Genomic DNA, 23,336 nt, shown 5'->3' with positions numbered 1-23,336 from the left:
GATCATTGAACGAGTCGTTTTTGACACTGGGAAAAAAAAGCAATGCTACAAATGAAATTATGAGCAAATTAAAATGTTTTTTGACCTTGGATGCATGCAAATCTATGAGACATTTAAAACAAAATTAGGCACGTTTAAAAACCATAATAGGTGCTTTTAAAAACATAATCTGTTTTGGATACATCTTTATCTGCCTTTCCTGTTCCACCACACAGTGGACAATTTTTTTTTCTCAGAACTGCCTCAATATGTGTAATGAACCACATACTATAATATGGTTTTGAAAAAAAAAAAAAAAAAAAAGAATAATAATTCTCAAAGTTGCCACGGTCTTGCAATTTTCATGAAATCAGGCTGAAAAGGATGGTATATATGGAGGGTTGGAGAGTAATGGGATACATGTAATGGGATTATGTATTTAAAATACAAAATATTAGTAACTGTAATTCACTACAGTTACAATTTATTTAGTTGATAATCAGAATACAGTTACATTCAAAACATTTTTTGATTACTGAAGAGATTACTTTGCATTTTATTGTCATTTGATTCATTTAAAATTAAGTCTATTCAGTTGGGAAAAATGTATTTGTATAAATGATGCGATCTGAGGAACATTTGAACAGCAGTGAAACCCTTTCTTATAATGTGTTACATTCATACGAGCAAACAGAGGTCGCTTTCACATTGTTTAAAAGGTGGATATGATGTCATTGAGGAAAAAGATGTGGTTGTGTACACCCTGTGGGGTTTTGAAGTGGAGCAGCTTAAATAGTTAACCTTGTGTAAATTTATCTAGTTTTGAACATTTAGCTTTATGCTAAGCTAAAATGCCATTTCTAGCCCTTTTACATTCACATGTTACCAGCCATGATTATTTTGTTTTAAATTATATATGATATTCGGGCAAATATATAGCCTACTGCAAAAATCTTATTTTGATGTTTTCCTACAACAAATATCTAAAAAATAAATAAATAAATAAATAAATAAATTGGTTAAAACAAGATTAATTTACTTTGCATAAGATATTTAGTCTTTTTGCAGAAAATGTATTCTTAATTTAAGTGTTTTGTCTTATGGTACTGACTTATTTTTTATTATTTGTTCACTTGTTATTAACTTGTTTATAGTCAAAACAAAAGAAGAAGTACTGAATAAGTAATCCAAAGTATTCAGATTACATTACTGATCTTGAGTTATCTAACAGAATATGTTACAAATGAAATTTTATAGCATGTATTCTATAATCTGTAGCTGAACACATTTTAAAAGAAAGCCTCCCAACCCTGTATTTACATTGACTTTAGTTAAAAAAGTATTTAACAAGCACTAACAGTAAACAATATTTTTACAGCATTTATTAATATTTTACATACACACAAATACATTTTTAACATTATATATATATATATATATATATATATATATATATATATATATATATATATATATATATATTTCTAGTGTCCCCATAATTCAAATCGCTTAAAAAACATACTAAACTATGTTTTGTTTTTTTTTGTTTTTTTTGAAAATGTAGGGTTAGGGGATATAATCTATTGTCCGCACCAACATTTCTGATCGATAGAGAGAAACTCAAAAACTGAGAGAGATCACTTCTGGGATTACCTTTTTGTTGCAGCTCTCGTCAGAAGTAACATCGCTTTCAAATCTGCAAGATGTAAGTTTATGCACTTCTCAGCAGCAGCGAGTCTCGCCATTTTTGTATATAGTTTCTCCGATGTAAACCTTAACAACTGTTTTCAACTCTACTGAGTTACAGGTGTGCGCTGACATGATGGCTCTTTACCACTCACGATTAAGTGTGTGCATAATGCATATAATGTACAGGTATGTGTGTCCACATGTTTGAGGGCTTAAGAGAGGAGGGTAGAGAGAGGATGTTTCCCACAGATATTTCAGATAATATAGAAACTGTTGAACTGATCGAGTGTATCTAGCTTTGATACAGCTCAAGCCTTCGTTGCTAGTTTGAAAACGTCACTTTAGAATTAGCAATGGAAGATGCACTGCTTTTCGGCATTGGAGTAACAATGTAGTGTGTGTGTTTGTGTGTGTGTGTGTGCATGCGCGTATGTAAACTCAGCAAAAAAAGAAATGTCCTCTCACTTTCAACTGCTTTTATTTTCAGCAAATTTAACATGTGTAAATATTTTTATGAACATAAAAAGATTCAACAACTAAGACATAAACTGAACAAGTTTCACAGACACGTGACTAACAGAAATTGAATAATATGTCCCTGAACAATAGGGGTGTCAAAGTCAAAAGTAACAGTCAGTATCTGGTGTGGCCATCAGCTGCATTAAGTACTGCAGTGCATCTCCTCCTCATGGACTGCACCAGATTTGCCAGATCTTGCTGTGAGATGTTACCCCACTCTTCCACCAAGGCACTTGCAAGTTCCCGGACATTTCTGTGGGGAATGGCCCTAGCCCTCACTCTCTGATCCAACAGGTCCCAGACGTGGTCAATGGGATTGAGATCCGGGCTCTTTGCTGGCCATGGCAGAACACTGACATTCCTGTCTTGCAGGAAATCACGCACAGAACGAGCAGTATGGCTGGTGGCATTGTCATGCTGGAGGGTCATGTCAGGATGAGCCTGCAGGAAGGGTACCACATGAGGGAGGAGGATGTCTTCCCTGTAACATACAGTGTTGAGATTGCCTGCAATGACAACAAGCTCAGTCCGATGATGCTGTGATACACCGCCCCAGACCATGACAGACACTCCACCTCTAAATCGATCCCACTCCAGAGTACAGGCCTCGGTGTAACGCTCATTCCTTTGATGATAATATGGTCCGACCATCACCCCTGGTGAGACAAAACTGCAACTCGTCAGTGAAGAGCACTTTTTGCCAGTCCTGTCTGGTCTAGCGAAGGTGGGTTTGTGGCCATAGGCGACGTTGTTGCCGGTGATATCTGGTAAGGACTTGCCTTACAACAGGCCTACAAGCCCTCAGTCCAGCCTCTCTCAGCCTATTACAGACAGTCTGAGCACTGATGGAGGGATTGTGCATTCCTGGTGTAACTCGGGCAGTTGTTGTTGCCATCCTGTACCTGTCCCACAGGTGTGATATTCGGATTTACCAATCCTGTGCAGGTGTTGTTACACATGGTCTGCCACTGTGAGGACGATCAGCTGTCCTTCCTATCTCCCTGTAGCACTGTCTTAGGTGTATCACAGTACGGACATTGCAATTTATTGCCATGGCCACATCTGCAGTCCTCATGCCTCCATGCAGCATGCCTAAGGCACATTCACGCAGATGAGCAAGGACCCTGGGCATCTTTCTTTTGGTGTTTTTCAGAGTCAGTAGAAAGGTCTCTTTAGTGTCCTAAGTTTTTATAACTGTGACCTTAATTGCCTACCGTCTGTAAGCTGTTAGTGTCTTAACGACCGTTCCACAGGTGCATGTTCATTAATTGTTGGATGTTGAGAACAGAACGAAAGAGAGAGAGAAAGAGAGGGAGACCAAGGACGATTTTCAATCGAAATTGAAATAAATGTAGGATATTATGGACATTGTTTGTCATTCTTATCCAATGCACTTAACCAATGTCTTTGTTTTAATTGGTTATTTTGTTGTGGTAGCCTGTACGGCTCTTTGAAATAGCTGAAATAATTTGGTGAAGTTCTATGGAACCATTATGCGGTTGTCAAGACCTGGAACTATTTCATAGCTGTGCGTTTACTTGAAAAATAATTGCACACCTTAGAATGTCTGTCAACCAATCAGAATCAGGCATTCAACAGACCCGTGGTATATGTATATATATATATATATATATATATATATATATATATATATATATATATATATATATATATATATATACATTTTTGGCCTCAGTGCTGCCTCTAGGTCAGTGGAAATGTGGTTCCAGCACATGAAGAATACACAGAGGACAACCAAACATACATTTATCATAACTGTTAATATTAAAATGAGGATGAGGGGTATATGTTAAACCACTGTAGTATCTCACTGCCACAGTGTGAGTTTTTGTCAGTTAGATTACACTGTTAAACAGTTTTACTATTATTTGCAAAAAAAAAAAAAAAAAAAATAGTTGAACTGTTACACTCATACAGATAGAAACAATGCATATTTCTTGGAATATTTCTGCCAAATCTGGTCCAAAAATAACACATTAACAGATTCAGTAAATGGTGCAAGTTGAATTTGAACTCGAGTTACCAACATGAGCACCACGGCTCAGTGTATCAGAACTAGGCAACATCACCATCCCTTTTTTAAATCTTTTTTTTATCACTTATTATCTCTAAACTCTATGCTTATTCTTCTCTACCACTCTCAGTCTGTGTTTGTCCCTACTTGACCTCTCTTTAAGTTGTTTGAATGTGTGTGTGAGCAAGGAGCATGCATGTGCACCTTCGCCTCCTCGTTGTGAAGTCAGTTGTTCCAGTGCCATTTGAGCTGAATTTCTCAGCTCACTGCTCTTTCAGATGGAGCGTATCTTTAGCTGGATTCCCGCCTGTCACCTGTGTCTAACCTCACTCTTCATACCTTGCTTGAATGCCTCCCAACGAAGCCTCCCAGGCTTTCTGAAGCGCCTTTTTGTTGAAACACAATTCCAGTGCCAAGCCAAGAGTCCGTTTAGCCATTCAGATTATTTATGAGGACTAATAGTTTTGTATGTCTTTTTTATATGTTTTACATAATAATGACAGAATACTTAATTGAGGCACTTGAGCCTGACGTTTTATTGTGATGAATTATTCAAATATTTGCACAGTGTATAAAATGCAGGAGTAATTTTTAGGGACAAATTTAAATTTCAAACGTAAATCTTTAAATAAGTAATATATATATATATATATATATATATATATATATATATATATATATATATATATATATATATATATATATGTTTTTTTTTTTTTTTTTTTGTACAGCACTGCACAGCTGTCACATGACTGGCTGATTAGCTAATCGCATGGATGATTGTTGGTGCCAGACGGGCTGGTTTGAGTAGTTCTGTAACTGCTGATCTCCTGGGATTTTCACACACAACAGTCTCTAGAATTTACTCAATGGTGCCAAAAAAAAAAAAAAAAAAGCCTGTTTTTTCTCCCATTCATTTTAACAGAAGTGGTCTGTCTCTGCTAAATAGTTGCTGGTGCAACTTAGGTAAAAGCGCTTAAGGTGTGCTATAAGTAAATGTCTTGTTCACTATGTACTGTATGTACAATTGGTTTGATTCGGTATTTTTGGAGAAAATGCGATTGCTAACTTGGACATGCCATCCATGGTTGCTGGGCTACTGTGTGTGCTGTTATGTTCTTCTTCCTAATATATTAATAATTTGAATTTCTTCATGTGCAAATAAATTGCTAAAATTTGATGACTAAACAGAAATCAGAAGAAACTGCTATATACCATTTAAAATTCAATATTTGTTTTTGTTTTTTTTAGATTATTTTTTACAAAGTTAAAGTTTGTGTGAAATTGAGTAAATATAGTGCTAAATAAGAGTTTATTTAAGAGTTTAATAAGTCTAAATAAAATTGTAAGGCGTAAAAAGTGAAAAAAAAAAAAAAAAAAAAAAAAACTTTTAAAATGTAATTAACTAAAAGTAAAAATATTCAGTTTAAATTGCACTTGTGTAAAGTACAGATCCCCCAAAATAATACTTAAGTAAAGTAATGAAGTATAATTTCTCAAGTACTTTACACCCCTGTGGCCGTCAAAGCCATCTGTGGAACCCTTTATTTTCAAAGCTGGATCCCTTCCAATGCCAGAATTCCAGAATTGAAGAGATAGTCCACCACAAAATGAAAATTCTGTCATTATTAACTCACCCTCATGTTGTTCCAAACTCATATAACTTTATTTCTTCTGTGGAACACAAAAGACAGAATGTTATGGATTGCCAACCTCACTATTCACTTTCAATGAATAGGAAAGAGCAGCATCAAAAATTTTCTACGATTATTCTCTGGTGTTTCACGGAAGAAAGTAAGTCATAACGGGTTTAGAACATTATAAGGGTGAGTAAATAAAGAGTTTTTTCCATTTCTTTTTTTTTTTTTTTTTTTTTTTTTTTGTTGTGAACTAACCCTTCAATCATTTGAACTAATAGTTTTATATTTGTTAGATATTTTTATTAGTAATAATTAATATACAGTTACCTAAGTTATAATGTCACTTTTAAAATCCAAGATATCATTAAAAATAATTTACATTGACAAGCTAGTTGTTTTAAGTAGGAAGTGTATCTAATTGTATCCCAATTAAAGAAGACATTTAATTGTATACCATAAAGATTATGCATTCAACTGGATCTCATAAATAATTTGCATCTAATTGCATCCTGTAAAGAGTATGCCTTTAATTGTAACTTAAAAAATTATGCATTTACTAATTTAGTGCTGTCAGTCGATTTAATTTAATCACGATTAATTGCATAATTTTACATAGGTAATCACGATTAACCGAATATTTTGAAAATGCTAGAATTTGACTCTAAATATATTTATTTTCTTGTCAAAATGCATTAATTTCCTTCTTAGGAAAGAAAACAAAACAATATGTAACAATATAATGCTTTATTAACATTTTCCAAACAAAGCTTTCCACAGTATAAAGATAGAAATGCACTAAAACAGCACCAATTGAAGTAATATTAAACGTTTCCCAAAGTCTAAGTGGGAGTTTGACTAATTGAAAGAACTAGTCCACCCCATAGGTTGCATTTTATTGGAACTGGCAATACATCTTTTAAACTCTCATCCTCCACAATATTAATCAGCTGGCAGACTGTGGCTATCCTCTTTGTTACAGTAATCATGAAGCCACATTGAGCATTTGCATCAGGGTGTCAACGCCAGCGTCAAGCACCGCTTTGTACTCCACAAGAAAAGCGCTTGCAGACAAAAATGTCTCATTCTTCGTTTTGGTGACAATTAAGACCTGGTGTACTTCTGTGATAATTAAAATGCACCTTACTTAGGCTGAAAAATGCTTGATTTCTGTCACAAGTTCCATCTAGGCTTGTTTTGTACAATAAATAGCATTAAGAGCTCTTTTCCCCATCACTTTATCACCGACACTGTATCACTGCTATGTGAGTTTGTGGTATGTCTGTCAGTGTAATAACAGGCGGACACATCGAAAAGGTTCCACCCTTCAAACCAGTGTTTATGCTAGTTTACTCTGTATTAAAGGTAAATGCGTTAAAAGTTTAACACGTTAAACTTTTTTTATTTATCACATGCGTTAATCCATAAAATTTTATAGCTCAAATGTAATTGTATCCCATAAACAATAGGCATCTATTTGTATCCCATAAATAATATTCATCTAACTCTATCCCATAATGAATATGCATATAATCATGTCCCGAAGAGGAACATGCTTTTAATTGTATCCTGTAAAGTATGTGTATCTTATTGTATCACATTAAAAATATGCATGTAATTGTGTCCCGTAAAGAATATGCATCTAAATGTGTCCCAAAAAATATTAATATGAGGTCATATTAATGAATGCACCAGTTGTACTTCTAAACACTCGAGAGACAAACAGCTTTGGCAAACTTACTTGAGAGTGACAGGTTAGAGAGGTGTAATATGGAGGCCTGTGTGTTGTAGATAACCACAACCCCAAACAATTCCAATGCGTGATTTGCATATATTTCACCATGCTTACTTCTTCTGCAGATTTCTCGGAATCATGAGCATGAAGCATGTTCTTAGCTCATCAGGGAAATAAAGAAAGAAAGGATTAGTTCAGCTGTCTCCATCGCGAGCTCTCCGCAGGATGGCAGATGATTTAGAGCAATGTATACAAGTGCATCAGGAATGTACAGCTAACATAATTAGCCGGTATAAAAGTGAATTATGATAATGGTCAGACACAGGAACAATAACGTTTTGTTGCTCATTTCCATAATTCCATAACCTGATCACTCCCTCTGACTCCCCCTACTTCTGTTGTATGTTGAGGAAAATGAAAAACATAATTGTGTTGCTATTTCTAAACTAATAATTTAATAAGTATAAGAACAGTATAAACATGGAATTAACAGTTAATGTAATAACTAAATTTAGTCAACTTAGAAATTCTAAACAGTCTGGCATAACCCAGTGATGTTTTCTATGTAATCTGCTGGTATACATCTGGATATACAAATGATGTTGCATTGCACACAATTGCTCTGCCAAACTAAATGAATGCCTACAGATAAACAAGCCTGATTTACTGTTTTGTTGTTGTTGTTGTTTTTTCTCCCCTTTTTCTCCCCAATTTGGAATGCCCAATTCCCAATGCATTCTAAGTCCTCGTGGTGGCATAGTGACTCGCCTCAATCCGGGTGGCAGAGTACGAATCTCAGTTGCCTCCAGAGATTCGTACTCTGAGACTGTCAACCTGAAAATCATACCTAAACAAACTATATTTGTCTTCCTGCATCTGAGCCATAAATTGGGCTAGTTCTGCCATCTGCCTTGCTAGCATAAACATGTTGTGCTTGGCGGATCATTTAAACACTGTTGCTGAGACCCCCAAACACCTAGTAACTTCTGGAGAAAAAGCTGTTAATCTGTGCTGAAATTCCTATTTGCTTGTTTATTTGCTCTAAAGTTGTATCAGCTAAAGGTTTATTGTAGCTCCTGTTTGTATTTTTACAGAAAGCACTTCTTTGTTAGCAGATAGCATTTCAAATCTGTATATCACAATGGTCCAGTGTGGTCTCATAAGATGCTAAAGCACTTTTGTAAGTTGCTCTGGATAAGAGCATCTGCTTAATGGCTTAAAATTAAATGTAAATGTTATGCCTTGGCAACATAACATTTACCTAGTCCTTTACTAACTTGACATTCATTTCAGAATATTGAGATGTTGAATTCACACAAATTAATACGTGCTGTTAACGTATTGTTCATTGCACATTCATGTAGTTAACTAATGTTATTAAAAAAATAAATACAACTTTATTGTAAAGTTATAAACTGTCTTTGCTTGGAAATGTGTGGGTTTCAAAGCTAACACTTACAAAAAGTGTCAGGCTGTCGAGGGAAGCTGACATGCTATAAAGAGCATGATTCTTTAGATGAAAGATGTGAGGTGTTGCGGTAAGCCAGAATAGTATCAGTCCTTCACTGAACATTAGCTGATCCCCTGGAGGACTTCACACTTGCTTAAGACTCGAACACATTACTCCACTGGTTGTTTTTTTGTCTGTTATTTCTGTAAGTTGACTTGGAGGAGAAACAAGAACTAATTTGTCAGAGCTAAAACACAGCAGAAACAGTGGGTTTCAGAGAGTCCACATTGAAAATCTGGGACTCAAAATCGAATTTATGCCTGGTAATTAACATTTTAAGGTTTTGAAAAATGTAAAACATAAAAACATTATTATTGTTAATGTTAACACTTTGGAACATTCTCAAATCATGCTGGATAACATGGATCATCAGGTTTTGCTGTCATTAAAGAAAAAGGGGACTAAGGTTGTCACAATACCAAAATTTCAGTAGTCGGTACCAATGCTACATTTTACGGCCCTCAATACCACAGCAAAAATGCTATTAAACACTTTTGTAGCCTATTTAAAAAGTTAAATATCAATATAAATAATAAATTACAAGTACTTACTAATTAATAAAAATAAAAATAAAAATAAAAATCTTTTTTTTTTTTTTTTTTCAAGTAGGGCCCTATGAAACGTTTAATTTACCCCAAATCTTATGTTTCCATTTTATTTTTTCTGAATTCCATGTTTTGAAGTTTAATTTAACTTCAACATGAAAATGGTGTCTAATCAGCCATCCAGCTTGAGGCACTCTATTAGCATAACATAAATATATATATAAATACAAATTTCCAACATTCTTTTGAATGTCCATGTACTAAAATAAAATATTTGATGCCATGAGTGTACCTTCATTTACTATTACTATTATTTTGAATGGTCATGGAAAATGAAGCAACGTGATAACAATTTTACCTGGTCGCAAAAAGTAATCTGTTAATTTACCTGATGAATTTTCACCTTTTGCTGACCCTTTATGCTTCGCAGAGCTAATGTGTGCTTCTAAATCACTTGCACCTTTATTAGAAACTGACACATAAGTGCTAGCTTTACATGTCATACATGCTGCTTCCCACGGATCTCGACCTGGATGAAAGCGTGGGAATTTTTTGTGCAAATCTTCTGTAAATTTGCACTTTCGTTTGGGCATTGTTTCCACTCAGCTGTCATTTGCTGCTAATGTCAAGCAACTGTTTGATGCTGAACACAACAGTGCTTCGTACGTTCACGGAGAGATTGACAGGCAGGAATTTGCAAATAGTTGCTGCAAGACTCTTATAATCGACCAATTGGTGTACGAGAAGGCGGGACTTACAAAGAGGGGTTAAAGCAGTGCAAATATGCGCACACACACAATGAAGTATTAGACCAGATGCACATCATAAGGCAACTAAAGCTGAATCCCGGACATTTTCGCAAATTTAGAAATCCTGGCCGGACACTTTTTTAAGGTCTGAAAAAGAGGACATGTCCGGGAAAAAGAGGACATATGGTCACCCTAGATTACCACAAATTAAATTGTGACTTGCCCCTCCTTTTCTATAAAAAAAGCAAAAATCTGGCTTAGAGTGAGGCATTTACAATGGGAGTGAAATCCGTTAACATTAAAATACTCTTTATTTTCTATTTCAAAAGTATTGCCACAAGACAAACTACATACATGTTAACATTATTTTAGTGTGATAAAATCACTTACTAACATTTTCAGTGTAAAGTTATTGCCAATTTTACAGTTTCACTGCCATGATGAAATGTCAACAAACCCTAAAACCCTAAAATGATGGATTAAACAACTTTATAGGTCAAATAATACATGAGTTTTATCAGAAAAAATTAATGCAAGTGCTTTTATAGAAATGTAAGCTTGACATTTCTGCCTTTAAACCCTCCAAAATTGGTCCCATTGGCTTCCATTGTAAGTGACTCACTATTTTTTTAAAGAAAAGGATGGATGAGTCAAAATAATTTTTTGTGGTAATCAACATTATGCCATAAATGCTGTCGATTGAGTTAACTTGGATTGGACCCGGAATATTCCTTTAAAACAGAGATTTTAGCGCACATTCATTGTAAAGCTCACAGAACATGCAGACATTCTGTATATTTATTTAAATAGAATTCTTTTGTGGTTTAATAGTCAGCCTAGGACCTATCACAATTTTCATAAAATTAATTGTGCATTCCCCTTTTACTTTACTTTTACAAGTAGAAAATATTAGAATAGAAGAACAGGGAGCCCTGCAACAGATGTCATGGCCCCCACAAAGCCCCCGACTGAACATCGTGTCGGTCTGAGATTACATAAAGAGACAGAAGCAGTTGAGACAGCCTAAATAGATAGAAGAACTGTGGTGAATTCTCCAAGAAGCTTGGAACATCCTATCAGCCAACAACCAAGAAAAACTGTGTCCAGGTGTATCTAGGAGAATTGGTGCTGTTTTAAAGGCAAAGGTGTTCACACCGAATATTTATTTAGCTTTTTTTTATGTTTAGTGGACTTTGTATGATATTAAGTGATAAATGAAAAATATTTTTATGTCATTATTTTTGAAGACATCCTCACTATGCAAAATTTTTCACAAGTTCCTTAAACTTTTGCATGGTACTGTATATATATATATATATATATATATATATATATATATATATATATATATATATATATATATTCTCAAATTAATTGTTTTCCTATTATATGATATTAACTTACTTATGCACTGTATTATTTCCAGTCTTTTCCCTGTCTTCATGGTTATCCCTCACCCTCCTCCTACATTCCAGTCCTTATATTCCCTCTTCAATCTCTCCATCAGAATTTAATGGAAATGATCCAAGTGTTCAGGGCTTTATGCAAATACACGCTATAGATTTTCTTTTTCATTTTAAGTACATTATTAAAATCAGCTCTCTTCTCCCAGTGCCCCTCACCTCCTATTAGAAAACCCAGGAGTCTCCCCGTTGGCACTCTCCGACTGCTTGCCACAGCTAGTGATTTATTGATGTAAGTGGGAAGCTATGAAGCTGACTTTGTGACAGCTCCGAGCTTTTAAATTTGAGCATGTCATTGGGCTGATGAATGACTACAGGTTGAGCTCACCCAGCAGCACAATATGTCAATGTCCATGCTTATGAGGGACCCACTGGTCCAAGAGGCTCTTACACCGACAAGGGATATATGAGCTGTGCCAATCCGGCCTCTCCCCCGCATTTGGACTGATTGCGTTAAATGTGAAAATCCTGACATAGTTCGAGATATGATCTGATTAAGGAAACTTGTTTTGAAAGATCTAAAGAATTGACAGGGTACTAAAACTCTCATTTGATTAACTTTGATATTTCTCCAGTGAGAAAAAAATAAATAATAATGTCTGTCTCAACCAAATGTCAGAGTAGTTTCTTTACATGCCAAATGTAGCTAATTTAACAGGGCCACGCTATCCAAATTACCAGTTACCACTTGAAAATGATGGACTCCACCCTAATGTCTTGGCACTATTTAACAAAATATCAAACCAAGTAGCATTTATTTTGAAGAAATAAAACACAAGAACACTTTTCAAGCAAACACTTTTCACAAAAGAAGCAATTGGTAGGTTTCAAATGATAAAACTAGATATATTTTTTTCTCAGAAAAATATCTGGTTGTCATGCTCTGTTTAACACGTCTATAGCTAATGTGATGAACTACACCTGTGGTTACTCTGCTAGAACACATGTGTGAACTTGAGGGGAACTGACTTCATACATCCATTACAAGTCACCTTGAGACCAGCTGTTTAGAAGTAATTGTAAAATGTGTCTAGCATCATTTGTGTGCTGATACCACTTGGATATTTTGCATCTACTACAATGACATTTTACAATGTTATGTGTTATTCGAAGGGGTGGTTTACCCAAAAATTATGATTCTGTTATAATTTTGTCACCTTTATGCCCTAAATATGTGATATGTGAAAAAAAAAAAGAATTTCACTGTAAATGTGCAAAAAACATATAATGTGTGATAAATAAATTAAATTATAATTAAATTATAATTATTATAAATCATATCACTTTCTTTATTTTGTAGAACACAAAAGGAGATGTTAGGGGCTATTCACACTAAATATGTTTCTGCGTCCATCTGTGATTTTTTTTTTTTTCAGTTTTTTTTTTTTTGACCTTGCGTCTCACTGTTTTATCAGTTTTATCAGTGTCAGTGTCTTGCACCGGAGCCCCATGTTTTTTAGACTCTGTCAAAAAAAATAACTTCAACTGTAAAAAATAGTTATCGCGAAACATTTGCTTTTTGCTCTATTTGTGGCACTGACTTTTTTTATTTTATTTTATTTTTTTTAGTGCAATGACGCACATGGTGTGAACCTCTTTGGCAGTATGCTAATTACATCACCATCCATGTTCATTGCATTTTTATTCTGTACAATGGAAGTGAATGGTGACTGAGGCTGTTATTCTGCCTAACATCTCCATTTGTGTTTCACAGATGTAAAAATTAATACAGTTTCGGAAACAACATGAGGGTGAGCAAATGATGCAATAATGTCACAATAATTACATAATTAAATTTTTGGGTGCACTATACCTTTAATTGGCCAAATGCTTTTTGGGGCTACTGTATGTCTCCAATTAATGGCCAAACAAAATACTGCTCCTCTAGCACAACAGCTGAAGTAAATCTTTCCACAAAAGTTAACGTTAAAAAGTTAATCTACCCTAATGTTTCACAGAAACATTAGTTTCCTGTCCCCTCATTTTTTTTAGTCCATCTCCATTAGCCATCAATAATCATAAAGAATCTTAGTTGAAATAGGCCATGGCTTGACTAGGTCAGTGACTTCTCTCTGTAAGACAAGAATAACAGTTTGCTGTTCCCAGTAGGGTGCAGATCAACAGTGGCATCAATCAGTGTAATAGGAACGCGCCAGGCGTTGCCATTAATTGTGTGGCTGGGCATGCAGAAACACAATTAGACCAGTGGAAATTAGGCCATGTTTAGCAACTTGTAGGGGTCATGCTGGCTTTCATATGTCATGAAGGCGGCTGGTGAGTTGTTTAGCGAGTCGTTAAGGGGTTGCTCTGCACTTTATGTCTTAAGTTACGCTTCTGTCAAAATTATGTATGGTGGAATATAACCGTAATCTATGGGTCATTGTATGTCCTCCTGATGAATGCAATCTGCTCTCTTTCCTCTTTAACTCCACTGAGCTCTACTGCCCTACTGATTTTTCACACCTTCTTCCTATTAGTACTATTTTTGTTGTTTATATTTTTGGCCATTTTGCCACTTTTATTAATAAGACAAAGAGAGATACTACAGGGGACAGGGATTGATGGGGACAAAATTCCCTCAAAATTTATAGTCTTTCCTCTCTGGGATATACAGATCTGTGTCCAATCAAATCCTTTATGGAATAAAAACTTCAGAGTCTCAAATTGTAAAAAAAAAAAAAAAAAAAGGGTAATCAACTTAAGCTTATTTTTTTACTATTCTTACTAGTTTTAATTAAGTTACAGTTCCTCTCTAAACTCTAAAGCTGGCATTAATTAAAACATTTAATTGATCCTAATTAAATAGTACCTGAATTGTCACATTTTGGAATCATAACTTAAATATATATGTTCTTTAAACGTTGACTTCGAGTACTACTAATTCAAAATTATCAAATTCAAAATTGTGGCTGTGTGGAATACCCATAAGCCCTTGTACTTGAATAAATTATGCATGTTTTGTCAAAACAAGGAAACTTATGTAGAAACTTACTGTTATTTAAAAATGTGTATAGTTTTAATTCTTATGACTATTGTTGTTGTTTTTTTTGTAGCTGGTTAATAGTTGTGATTTATGTGAAGTCAACATTAGAGTGATTAGTGTTACCTCTGGTGAACTTGGAGCCTGTTAAATTTAAACCATTCTTCTTTACTCAGTTGTACTATACAAAATGCAGTTTTATGTGCACTAAGAAGTACATAGGATTATCCACTGTGCCGTATGGTTAAACGAGATTCCAGTCATAATTTCCCTTATAATGTATAAGATGTTAGTTTACTTACTGAGTTAAGTTTACTTGTAACATTAACAGAGTTAAAGTTACTTACAAAAATTAAGTTCCGTTTACTTGAGCCAAATATGTACAGTACATTTACTTAAATAAATAAATAACATGCAAACTGATTCCCTTAAACAATCTAAGTAAGGTCAACTCTTTTCTGCATTTTCTGTGTTTAAACCTTTTTAAATCCAGTATACTTCTGGCTTAAACGGAACATCAAAAACTGGAGGCAGTCTTTTCAAAAGCTCTGTCATATAAAGCATTAATCCTGTGATTGAGTATTTGTGTGATGCTTCTAGCTCCTGTCAGTAAACAGCTTGTGATGGTAACTCTCTTTGTTCTGTCCTAATGTAACATTCAGAGACACTTGTCAAGACATAAAACACAATCTTCAGGCCTTTTTTGTCTATTATGTCTCTATTTCTTTGGAAATTTGAACAACTACATCAGTGTTACTGTAAAGATAAAGTATAGCTAGTCCACACCATTCTCTTTTTTTTTTTTTTTTTTTTTGTATCTTATGGATGGATGGATCAGAATGCAGAAAAACAGAAATCATATCCCTAAGAGATATATATAAAAAAAAAAAAAAAAAAAAAAAAACCTTAGCAGCTCTGGACACTGAAGGCACAGTCTATGTTCTTGTCCTCAGATTGAGTTTACAGACTAAAACACATAGTGAGGCGAAATCTTGGCTTCAACCTCAAAATAAATTCCCTCAGGGCCTGTGTGGACTCATCTCATCCATTAGGACTATCTTGAGATTTGCCTTGCAGCTTCAAATCCAAATAATTCCATTTAGACACATTTTAATGTGTGCTCTGTCTCACGCACTGCTAGCTCCAGGTATCCACTGAACCTCGAATGATCTGTCTTTTTACTCCTGCCAGTTTTTGTATTTTATTTTTTTCCTTTCGTTCTGGAGTGATGATAATGTGTAACATTGATTTTGAAGGATAGTATTTTGATAAGCATAATTTGTGTAATGTATTTTCAGAAGGCATCAAAAAGGTGCAAAAATAGATGATAGAATAGATGTTCTAACTAACTTCTCTTAACTCCAATAAATTAAAATAGGGATTGTGTGACTTTTATTCCATGTCTGTTGGCTTTGAGGCATATACGTATATGCATGTGTACTCATAAAAGTTAAAATACGTACAGTATATATTAATTTAAAATAGAAGTCTGTCTCTGACCAAAAATATTGATATCACACCCTCAACTAACAAATAGGTTTTGATTAACTTTACTTTGAAAATAAAAACTTACAATGTAGGGTTATTGTTTATGAAAACTGAAGAAGAGCATTTAGATCTGCTTGAGTCTATATTTGACCATATCAACCCACATAAGAGAACAATGGTAATCTAATGTAGAACTCTCTTTTTACACAAAATAATGTAGCCAAAACTGAAAAAAGAGCATAATGTCTGTTTTTCCTTTATTTTATTATCATTATTATCCTCCCATTCAATGAGGGGACAATTAGCCTTCCCTATCTGTCACTCACTCGATGTTGTGTCAATGTAGTGACACTAGGGTTCACCCTTGGGAGCCCCAAACACCTCTGATCGTTGAGAAAAGGCCAATGGGAATTGGCGAGTGGAATTTGCATGCCATGCCCCCGGACATACGGGTATAAAAGGAGCCGGCTCGCAACCACTCATTCAGATTTTCTCTTCGGAGCCGAGCGGTTGTATTCAGTGAGCTGAATTACCCTGCCGATCCATTCACCTCGAAAGCTGTTGGATTTATGGTGCATTACAGCGGTTTCACCCCCTCGTGCACCGGTGGAGTGCATAGAATGCCCCTGGGTGCTTCGACAGTCTAAAATAGTATATATTCTTGCAATAAAAGTGTATATTTTCCCTACTAAAAGAGTGGCACTGACGGAGAGCGTCTTTTTAAAGATGCTTTTCCGTATGTGTTTATTTCCTGGTTGCGGTCATTACCTCTCCGCTTCTGATGGCCATGATCACTGTCTTACGTGCTTGGGCGCTGCCCACGCGGAGACAGCGTTCATGGACAGGTCATGTTCTCACTGTGAGAACATAACCATAGCAACGTTGCGGTCGCGGCTTTCCGTCATTAGAGGGAAAGCCACCCCAGCGGCTCCCCGCCTCGGTCCTTCTACCTACGGGTTTGAGGCTGCGTCGGTTAGCACTGGAGGTGATTTGGGGACCTCAATGGGAGCCGATCCGCCGGGTAACTCCCCACGGACCTCCCATTGACCAGTATGCTCATTTGCCCTGGTTGAGTTCTGGGATGAGACCGCCGGCTCGTTTCAGGTTGAGTTTGCGATCTCATTTGGCGCTCGTGAAGTGGATGAGCTCTCGATTGTAGCATCGGAGAGTGGGCTGGTCTAGTCTGACGCTGAGGACTCGACTGGGCTCCCACCTTCAGGTGCAGTCGCCCATTAGCAGGCCGATGCGGAGCTGGCGGCCATGCTTGGCCGGGGCGGCTGCGAGCGTAGGGCTGGAGTGGAACCCTCCACTCCCCCCGAACCCTCGCGGCTTGACGATTGGTTCCTGGGCTCGGAGCACCACTCACGGCCACGCCCCGCCCCAGTCCCTTTCTTCCCGGAGGTGCATGAAGAGCTCACGAGGCGGTGGAGGGCAACTTTCACTGCCCAGACCCGGTCTCTGAGCTCCTCCGCTCTCACTACCCTCGACGGTGGGGCTGCCAGGGGGTACTCCGCAATGTTGCTCGCCCTGCGGAGGCTTCGTTGGTCCGGATGGACAACACGCTGATGGTAGTGTACAGTAGCCGCCAAGGTGGCTTGCGCTCACGTTGCATGTCGCAACTCGCCTGCCGCCGCCTCCTCCTCTGGAGTCAGCAGCGACTCAAGTTGTCACGAGCCACTCACATCCCACGCAACCTCGACAGCGTGGCAGACGCACTGTCACGATAGGTCATGCTCAGGGGAGAGTGGAGACTCCACCCCCAGGTGGTCCAGCTGATTTGGAGTCGATTCGGTCAAGCGCAGGTAAGTCCACTGCCCACTCTTATACGCCCTGACCGAGGCTTCCTTCGGCACAGATGTGCTGGCGCACAGCCCCTCCCTGGCGAATTCCCCTGAGGAGGGTTCTCCTCTCTCAGGTACGGGGCACCATCTGGCACCCGCGATCAGACCTCTGGAATGTTCATGTCTGGCACTTGGATAGGACGCGGAAGACCTAAGTGGCCTACCACCCGTGGTGGTAGACACAATCACTCAGGCTAGGGCTCCCTCTACAAGGTGCCTATATGCCTTGCAGTGGTGTCTTTTCATTAAGTGGTGTTCTTCCCAACGCGAAGACCCCAAGAGATGCTTAGTCGGGTCGGTGTTGCAACTGACTAGAGTGAAGCACAATGAACTTGACATATTTTTGAACAACTGCACTCGCTTAATAGACATGGAATGTGTCAAATAGATCAAACAAAAACCACAAATGGAATTGATTGACAAATAAGCGTTTTTTTTTTTTTGTTTGTTTTTTAATCGAAGGTGCCGTTAAGCCATTATGGACTGTACTGGCCCAGTTTAACCCCTGGTCCTGTCCCAACTTCTTGTTTCGATAGGACAGAAGAGAAGAAAAAATAAATAAATAAAAAAAATGATTGTGCTCATCAAGCCATTTTAATGGGGTCTTTAACTGAAATTGTGCTTATTCAATAAATATGAAACATGAAACATTATTAGGGTTAATCCAGGGCAGGTGTAACTAATGAAATAATAATGAGCAAACAAGGTGGCGGGGTGTGACGTAAGACCGAGAAGCACATGGCGCTCTAGAAACAATAACAAAGCCGCGTGCTTCTCGGTCTTACGTCACACCCCGCCACCTTGTTTGCTCATTATTATTTCATTAGTTACACCTGCCCTGGATTAACCCTCTTGATTTCTCTCCCTATTCTAGTCTCCTTGTGTTTGCTGTTCAGTGTCAGTTTGTCTTGTAGTGTTCTCTGTGTCGGCATGTGTATTATTTCTCTGTGTTCCAGTCATCCTGTTACCTTCCTGTTCCAGTGCATTCTTGTTTTGCACCTGTTTTCCTCTGCTTGATTCCCTAGATTTATTTTGTCCCCTTTGGGGTTGTTTGTTTTCCCCCTCATGGGAGTTTGATTTATTAACAAAGTATTTTAGTTTTTTTCATCTCTGCAATTGGGTCCTTACCTCTCCCCAAACTGTGACTCATGACAACTGATTTAATGACTGTGATTTATTGCTCTACAATGAGCCTTTGAAAAGCACCACGTAATGTTTCAACTATGTAATAAAATCCAAATCACAATGGCGAATCAGTTTTATTCAGAGAAACGGTTCTTAAATGAGATGAAAAGAATCTGACTTCACAATTTAAGTTAACAGAGCGAATGATTGCAGACTTTAATGACTGACTATTCTTTTCTATTCTTCTCTTTTTCCAGCTATACAGCTCGTTTGACTTTGGTCGAAAGTGGCAGCTGGTTCACGAGCGAGTGACTCCGAACCGCTTCTACTGGTAGGTGATACAGTTGCAATCATGCTTCATCTCCATTTCTCAGATGTTGTCACTAACTTACAATTTTCTGTCTGAACAAGTGGGATTTGTTAGATTGCTGGTTGACATTGACAAGATTCTAAGAGTTTGAGCAATTGAGAAGGACACAATTGCAAAGCATCCCATGTTTTGTTCCCCTCTTATGCTTAAATGGACAGGCTGTTGTGCATTTCTACGTGAGATGAAATCATCTCCACTGTATGAGCTTTAAGAGCTTTGTTGCAAAATTCCTCCATTCAATATGGAGACAATAAACGCAAGATGTGGTGAGGGAAAGAGAGAATAAACATGGCAGGGGAAGATGGAAAGAAATAAAGCGGGAGCAAGATGGTTTAGGAGAGCAGAAGAGAATGGAGGATTGTAGACTCATTGTGGGTATTTGCTATAACTACTTGCATCATATGTGCACTTCCTAGTTTATTGCTTTGGTACTAAGAACGCAAATGTAAGTTAAATGTCTTGCAGAAATTGTGCATACTTGTGCAACCTAAAATTAACCGTTAAACGACATTTAAAGACTGGGCAAAGAAACAGCTTTTTGCTGATTTGTTTAAAATTTGTTCATGAGGCATGGGAAAAGGTAGTATGTGGTTCATCAGCCTTTTTGCGCTGAAAGAAACTGGTAGTCTAGTAAATGGTAGTGTTGATTAGGGTGGGTGATACATGCCCCACACACCCACTCTCACAATTCCAACAGGTGTCATCATTCTCATTTCTATTGTACTCCATCCCTAACACACTCCATCCTACAATGCACAAATACACTTCTACAAATATGAATTTATACACAACTTTTGCTGCTGCTGTAAAATGTACTTTGATTCCATTTTCCATCATGTGGCATTTGGGGAACTGGCAGCCCAAAGATGCTCTTATTTTACTTGTCTGTCTGAAATGGACCCTATTAGAGCAGTAGTGACTTTTTTTTTTTTTTTTTTTCTGTCCCTGTGAATTAAAGTTGTTTCTCCTAGCTGTGATGTGTCTCTAATACAGGTCAGTAACTGGTCTGGACAAGGAGATGGATCTAGTGCACATGGAGGCCCATACTCCTGATGGCCGTAAGTGTGTTTTTTTTTTTTTTTTTTTTTTTTTTCTTCTCTTTCCTCCTCTTTTCTCGTTCTTTAAAATTTTTCACAACTTTACCACCCTATTTTATCTCATGCTCTATATGCCAACCCCCCCCCCCCCCAACCCCCAACAACTGTCCCACATCTGTCTCTTCTACTTGTCCAACAAAACTATTTACCTTGCAGATGCTCATATTCCTCTGCCTTCTTGCTCTATCCCTCTCTCTTCCCTTGATCAACCCTGATGTCAGAGGAGGAACAGAGATGAGAGGGGAGGCATGGAGCTTGGGGATAGATTCTTAGGCAGAGGATAAAGCCAGTCCTCCAGGCTGCTAGACAGGATTACCGTATTGATAAATCACCACCTAATAAGTGCATGACCTAATAGTTTAGAATACGGATGACTGACTTTTCTTACGTGGAACACAATTTTGAACAACTATAGTTTCTGTGCAATAACGATGAATGGAGACTTGAGGCTTTCACGCTTCATAAATGACGTATGAACGCACCAAGGACAATTAGGACATACCAAGTTATTGTATGGTTTCAAAAATTCTCCTTTTGACTTCCATGGAAGAAATAAATTCATTCAGGTGTAAAATGGTAAAAGTACATAATATATATAAGTAATGTCGTATGTAATATGACCTAATTGCTCTTTCTGAGGCATGCCTAGATATTCTGAAAATGAAATAGGGGTTGTTGGACTGAATGCCCCATCACAATCTAATAACTAGAATCCTCTTTCTGTCTTTCACATCTCTGTACATAATAGATTGCCAGTATATGACATGCAGGGCTCAAGTCTGCTCTGAATCCAGTAGGACATATCCATTCCCTGGCTATATTGAGACCAACTCACTTGTGGTTCAGGATGATTACATGTTCGTGCAGGTATGGAGCTCACCTTACTTTGTTTTAGTGTTCATATGTGTAGGACTGCACCTCAGAACTTTGCAGATACACATTCTCTACAGTTCTACAGATGCATCACCCCTTGCTTTCTTGTTTATTCAATTTTGCTTATAAAAAGAGACTGTTAGCTAATTTATTTAAAGTGATTACAGGACAATTAATTTTAGAATGCTTGCAGATACCAGTACATTTGTGGTTACACTAGATATTGATCATTCAAAGTTACTTCAGGCACTGCAATAATGCAAAAGTGTTTTTTTTTTTTATTTTGTATAATAAATACCTTCCCATGATTTAATTATTCATTAATTAACATTTCTTTTCATTAACACAATGTACTGTATAATTTTCACATACTAAAGTTCAATACACCCAACACATTTTTTATTTATTTTTAAAGTACCAAATTCAGCTTCAGATGTTTCATGTTGATCTAGTTTCTCTTTAATCATATATCATATATTGCTGACTGCTTAGTCCATTTTCTGTAGTAAATGTGCCCTAAACTGCAACCCTGCACTGCAGGAAAACAGTCTCAAAGCATATTTAATTTAGTCAGATAATTATGGAAGAACAGGTAACCAGTGGTGGTACAAAACAGGCATAACATCTATTGTAATAGTGAAAAGCATTCTTATGAGACTTGTCAGTGTACAGAGACAATGGCAGATTAATTAATTTTTGGATTATATAATGACATCCAAAATGTATGAAAGTCAAACAGTGTGTCACAAAACAATATTAAAACAATAACAGCATAACCTTTTGTCTTTCCATTATTCTAAGATAAGGCTTTCTTAGAAGAACTGACCTGTTGGGATCTCGCAATGTTTTCTTCACTGTGGAATGCTTTCTTTCATTTCCCTATCTCCCTATTTATAAGGCACTGGCAGAATGGTGATCTTTAAACCCATAGTTGTGGAAAGTGGCAAACTTTGTGACTTTTGTTTGTTTGTTTTTTTTACTGCTGTAAAGTGGACAAATAAATTCTGGAATACAGTGTTAAATGATGTGTTTCCCTTGGATAATCACTTTGGTGTCTCTTCATTCTGATGGGTCAATCGCCCCATTCTACGTTCAAATATTTTTGTAATGACCACTAAACTGTATAACTGACCATTTATCTCTGGCAACCAATCTCTTACACTGCACTAGTTCTCGCATGATTTTATTATTTTTTGTTTATTTGATACTTGGCCACGTATTAAACACGATCATGTAGAGTCAGTTTGTGATATTGACCAAGTAAACCCCTTCAGGATGATACGAGTCCTTTCCATTTGATGTCAAGGTCCTGATCACCATGTTGGGGTTCATTGTTTTAGTATATCTGTTCTTTTTCCCATTGTCCCATGAATGCATAAAAATATAATCTTGTAGCCATAAATCACCAAATCTAATTGAAAATGGACTTTTAAATGTTAAAGAATGAAACGGTGTTTAAAAGGGAAGTAAAAGACACCCAACAAGATTTCCGCATTGTGTCTTTCACAAACTTGTCTTGAACTTTACATACAGTAAAACTTTGTGAACTTACTAGGCCTCACTTCATCTTCCAGGCAAGGTGGAGAGAACATTTTGTGTGTAGTGTACATTGTGTATATGTGTGCTTATTTGTGTCATTTGGACTGCCCAGTGGTTCAGAATTATAATCTTATGCCCATGGGAGAAAGTAAAATGTTAATG

At 36.9% G+C, this 23,336-nt stretch overlaps 1 protein-coding gene across 1 annotated transcript in view; it reads left to right on the top strand.

Moving 5' to 3' along the window:
- The window catches only part of sorcs3a (sortilin related VPS10 domain containing receptor 3a), a 368,557-nt gene that overhangs the window by 270,977 nt on the left and 74,244 nt on the right, over window positions 1-23,336 (top strand). Inside the window, exons 5-7 of the mRNA XM_051703251.1 lie at window positions 19,553-19,626; window positions 20,659-20,723; window positions 21,511-21,629. Of these exons, the coding sequence (XP_051559211.1) occupies window positions 19,553-19,626; window positions 20,659-20,723; window positions 21,511-21,629 (258 nt within the window). The remainder of the gene's footprint in view (window positions 1-19,552; window positions 19,627-20,658; window positions 20,724-21,510; window positions 21,630-23,336) is intronic.

The sequence above is a fragment of the Myxocyprinus asiaticus genome, chromosome 7 (genome assembly GCF_019703515.2).
Source record: "Myxocyprinus asiaticus isolate MX2 ecotype Aquarium Trade chromosome 7, UBuf_Myxa_2, whole genome shotgun sequence".
In the NCBI taxonomy this organism is placed as follows: Eukaryota; Metazoa; Chordata; class Actinopteri; order Cypriniformes; family Catostomidae; genus Myxocyprinus; species Myxocyprinus asiaticus.
The sequence above is the reverse complement of the archived record's forward strand: the minus strand, read 5'-3'. Positions and strand labels throughout refer to the sequence as shown.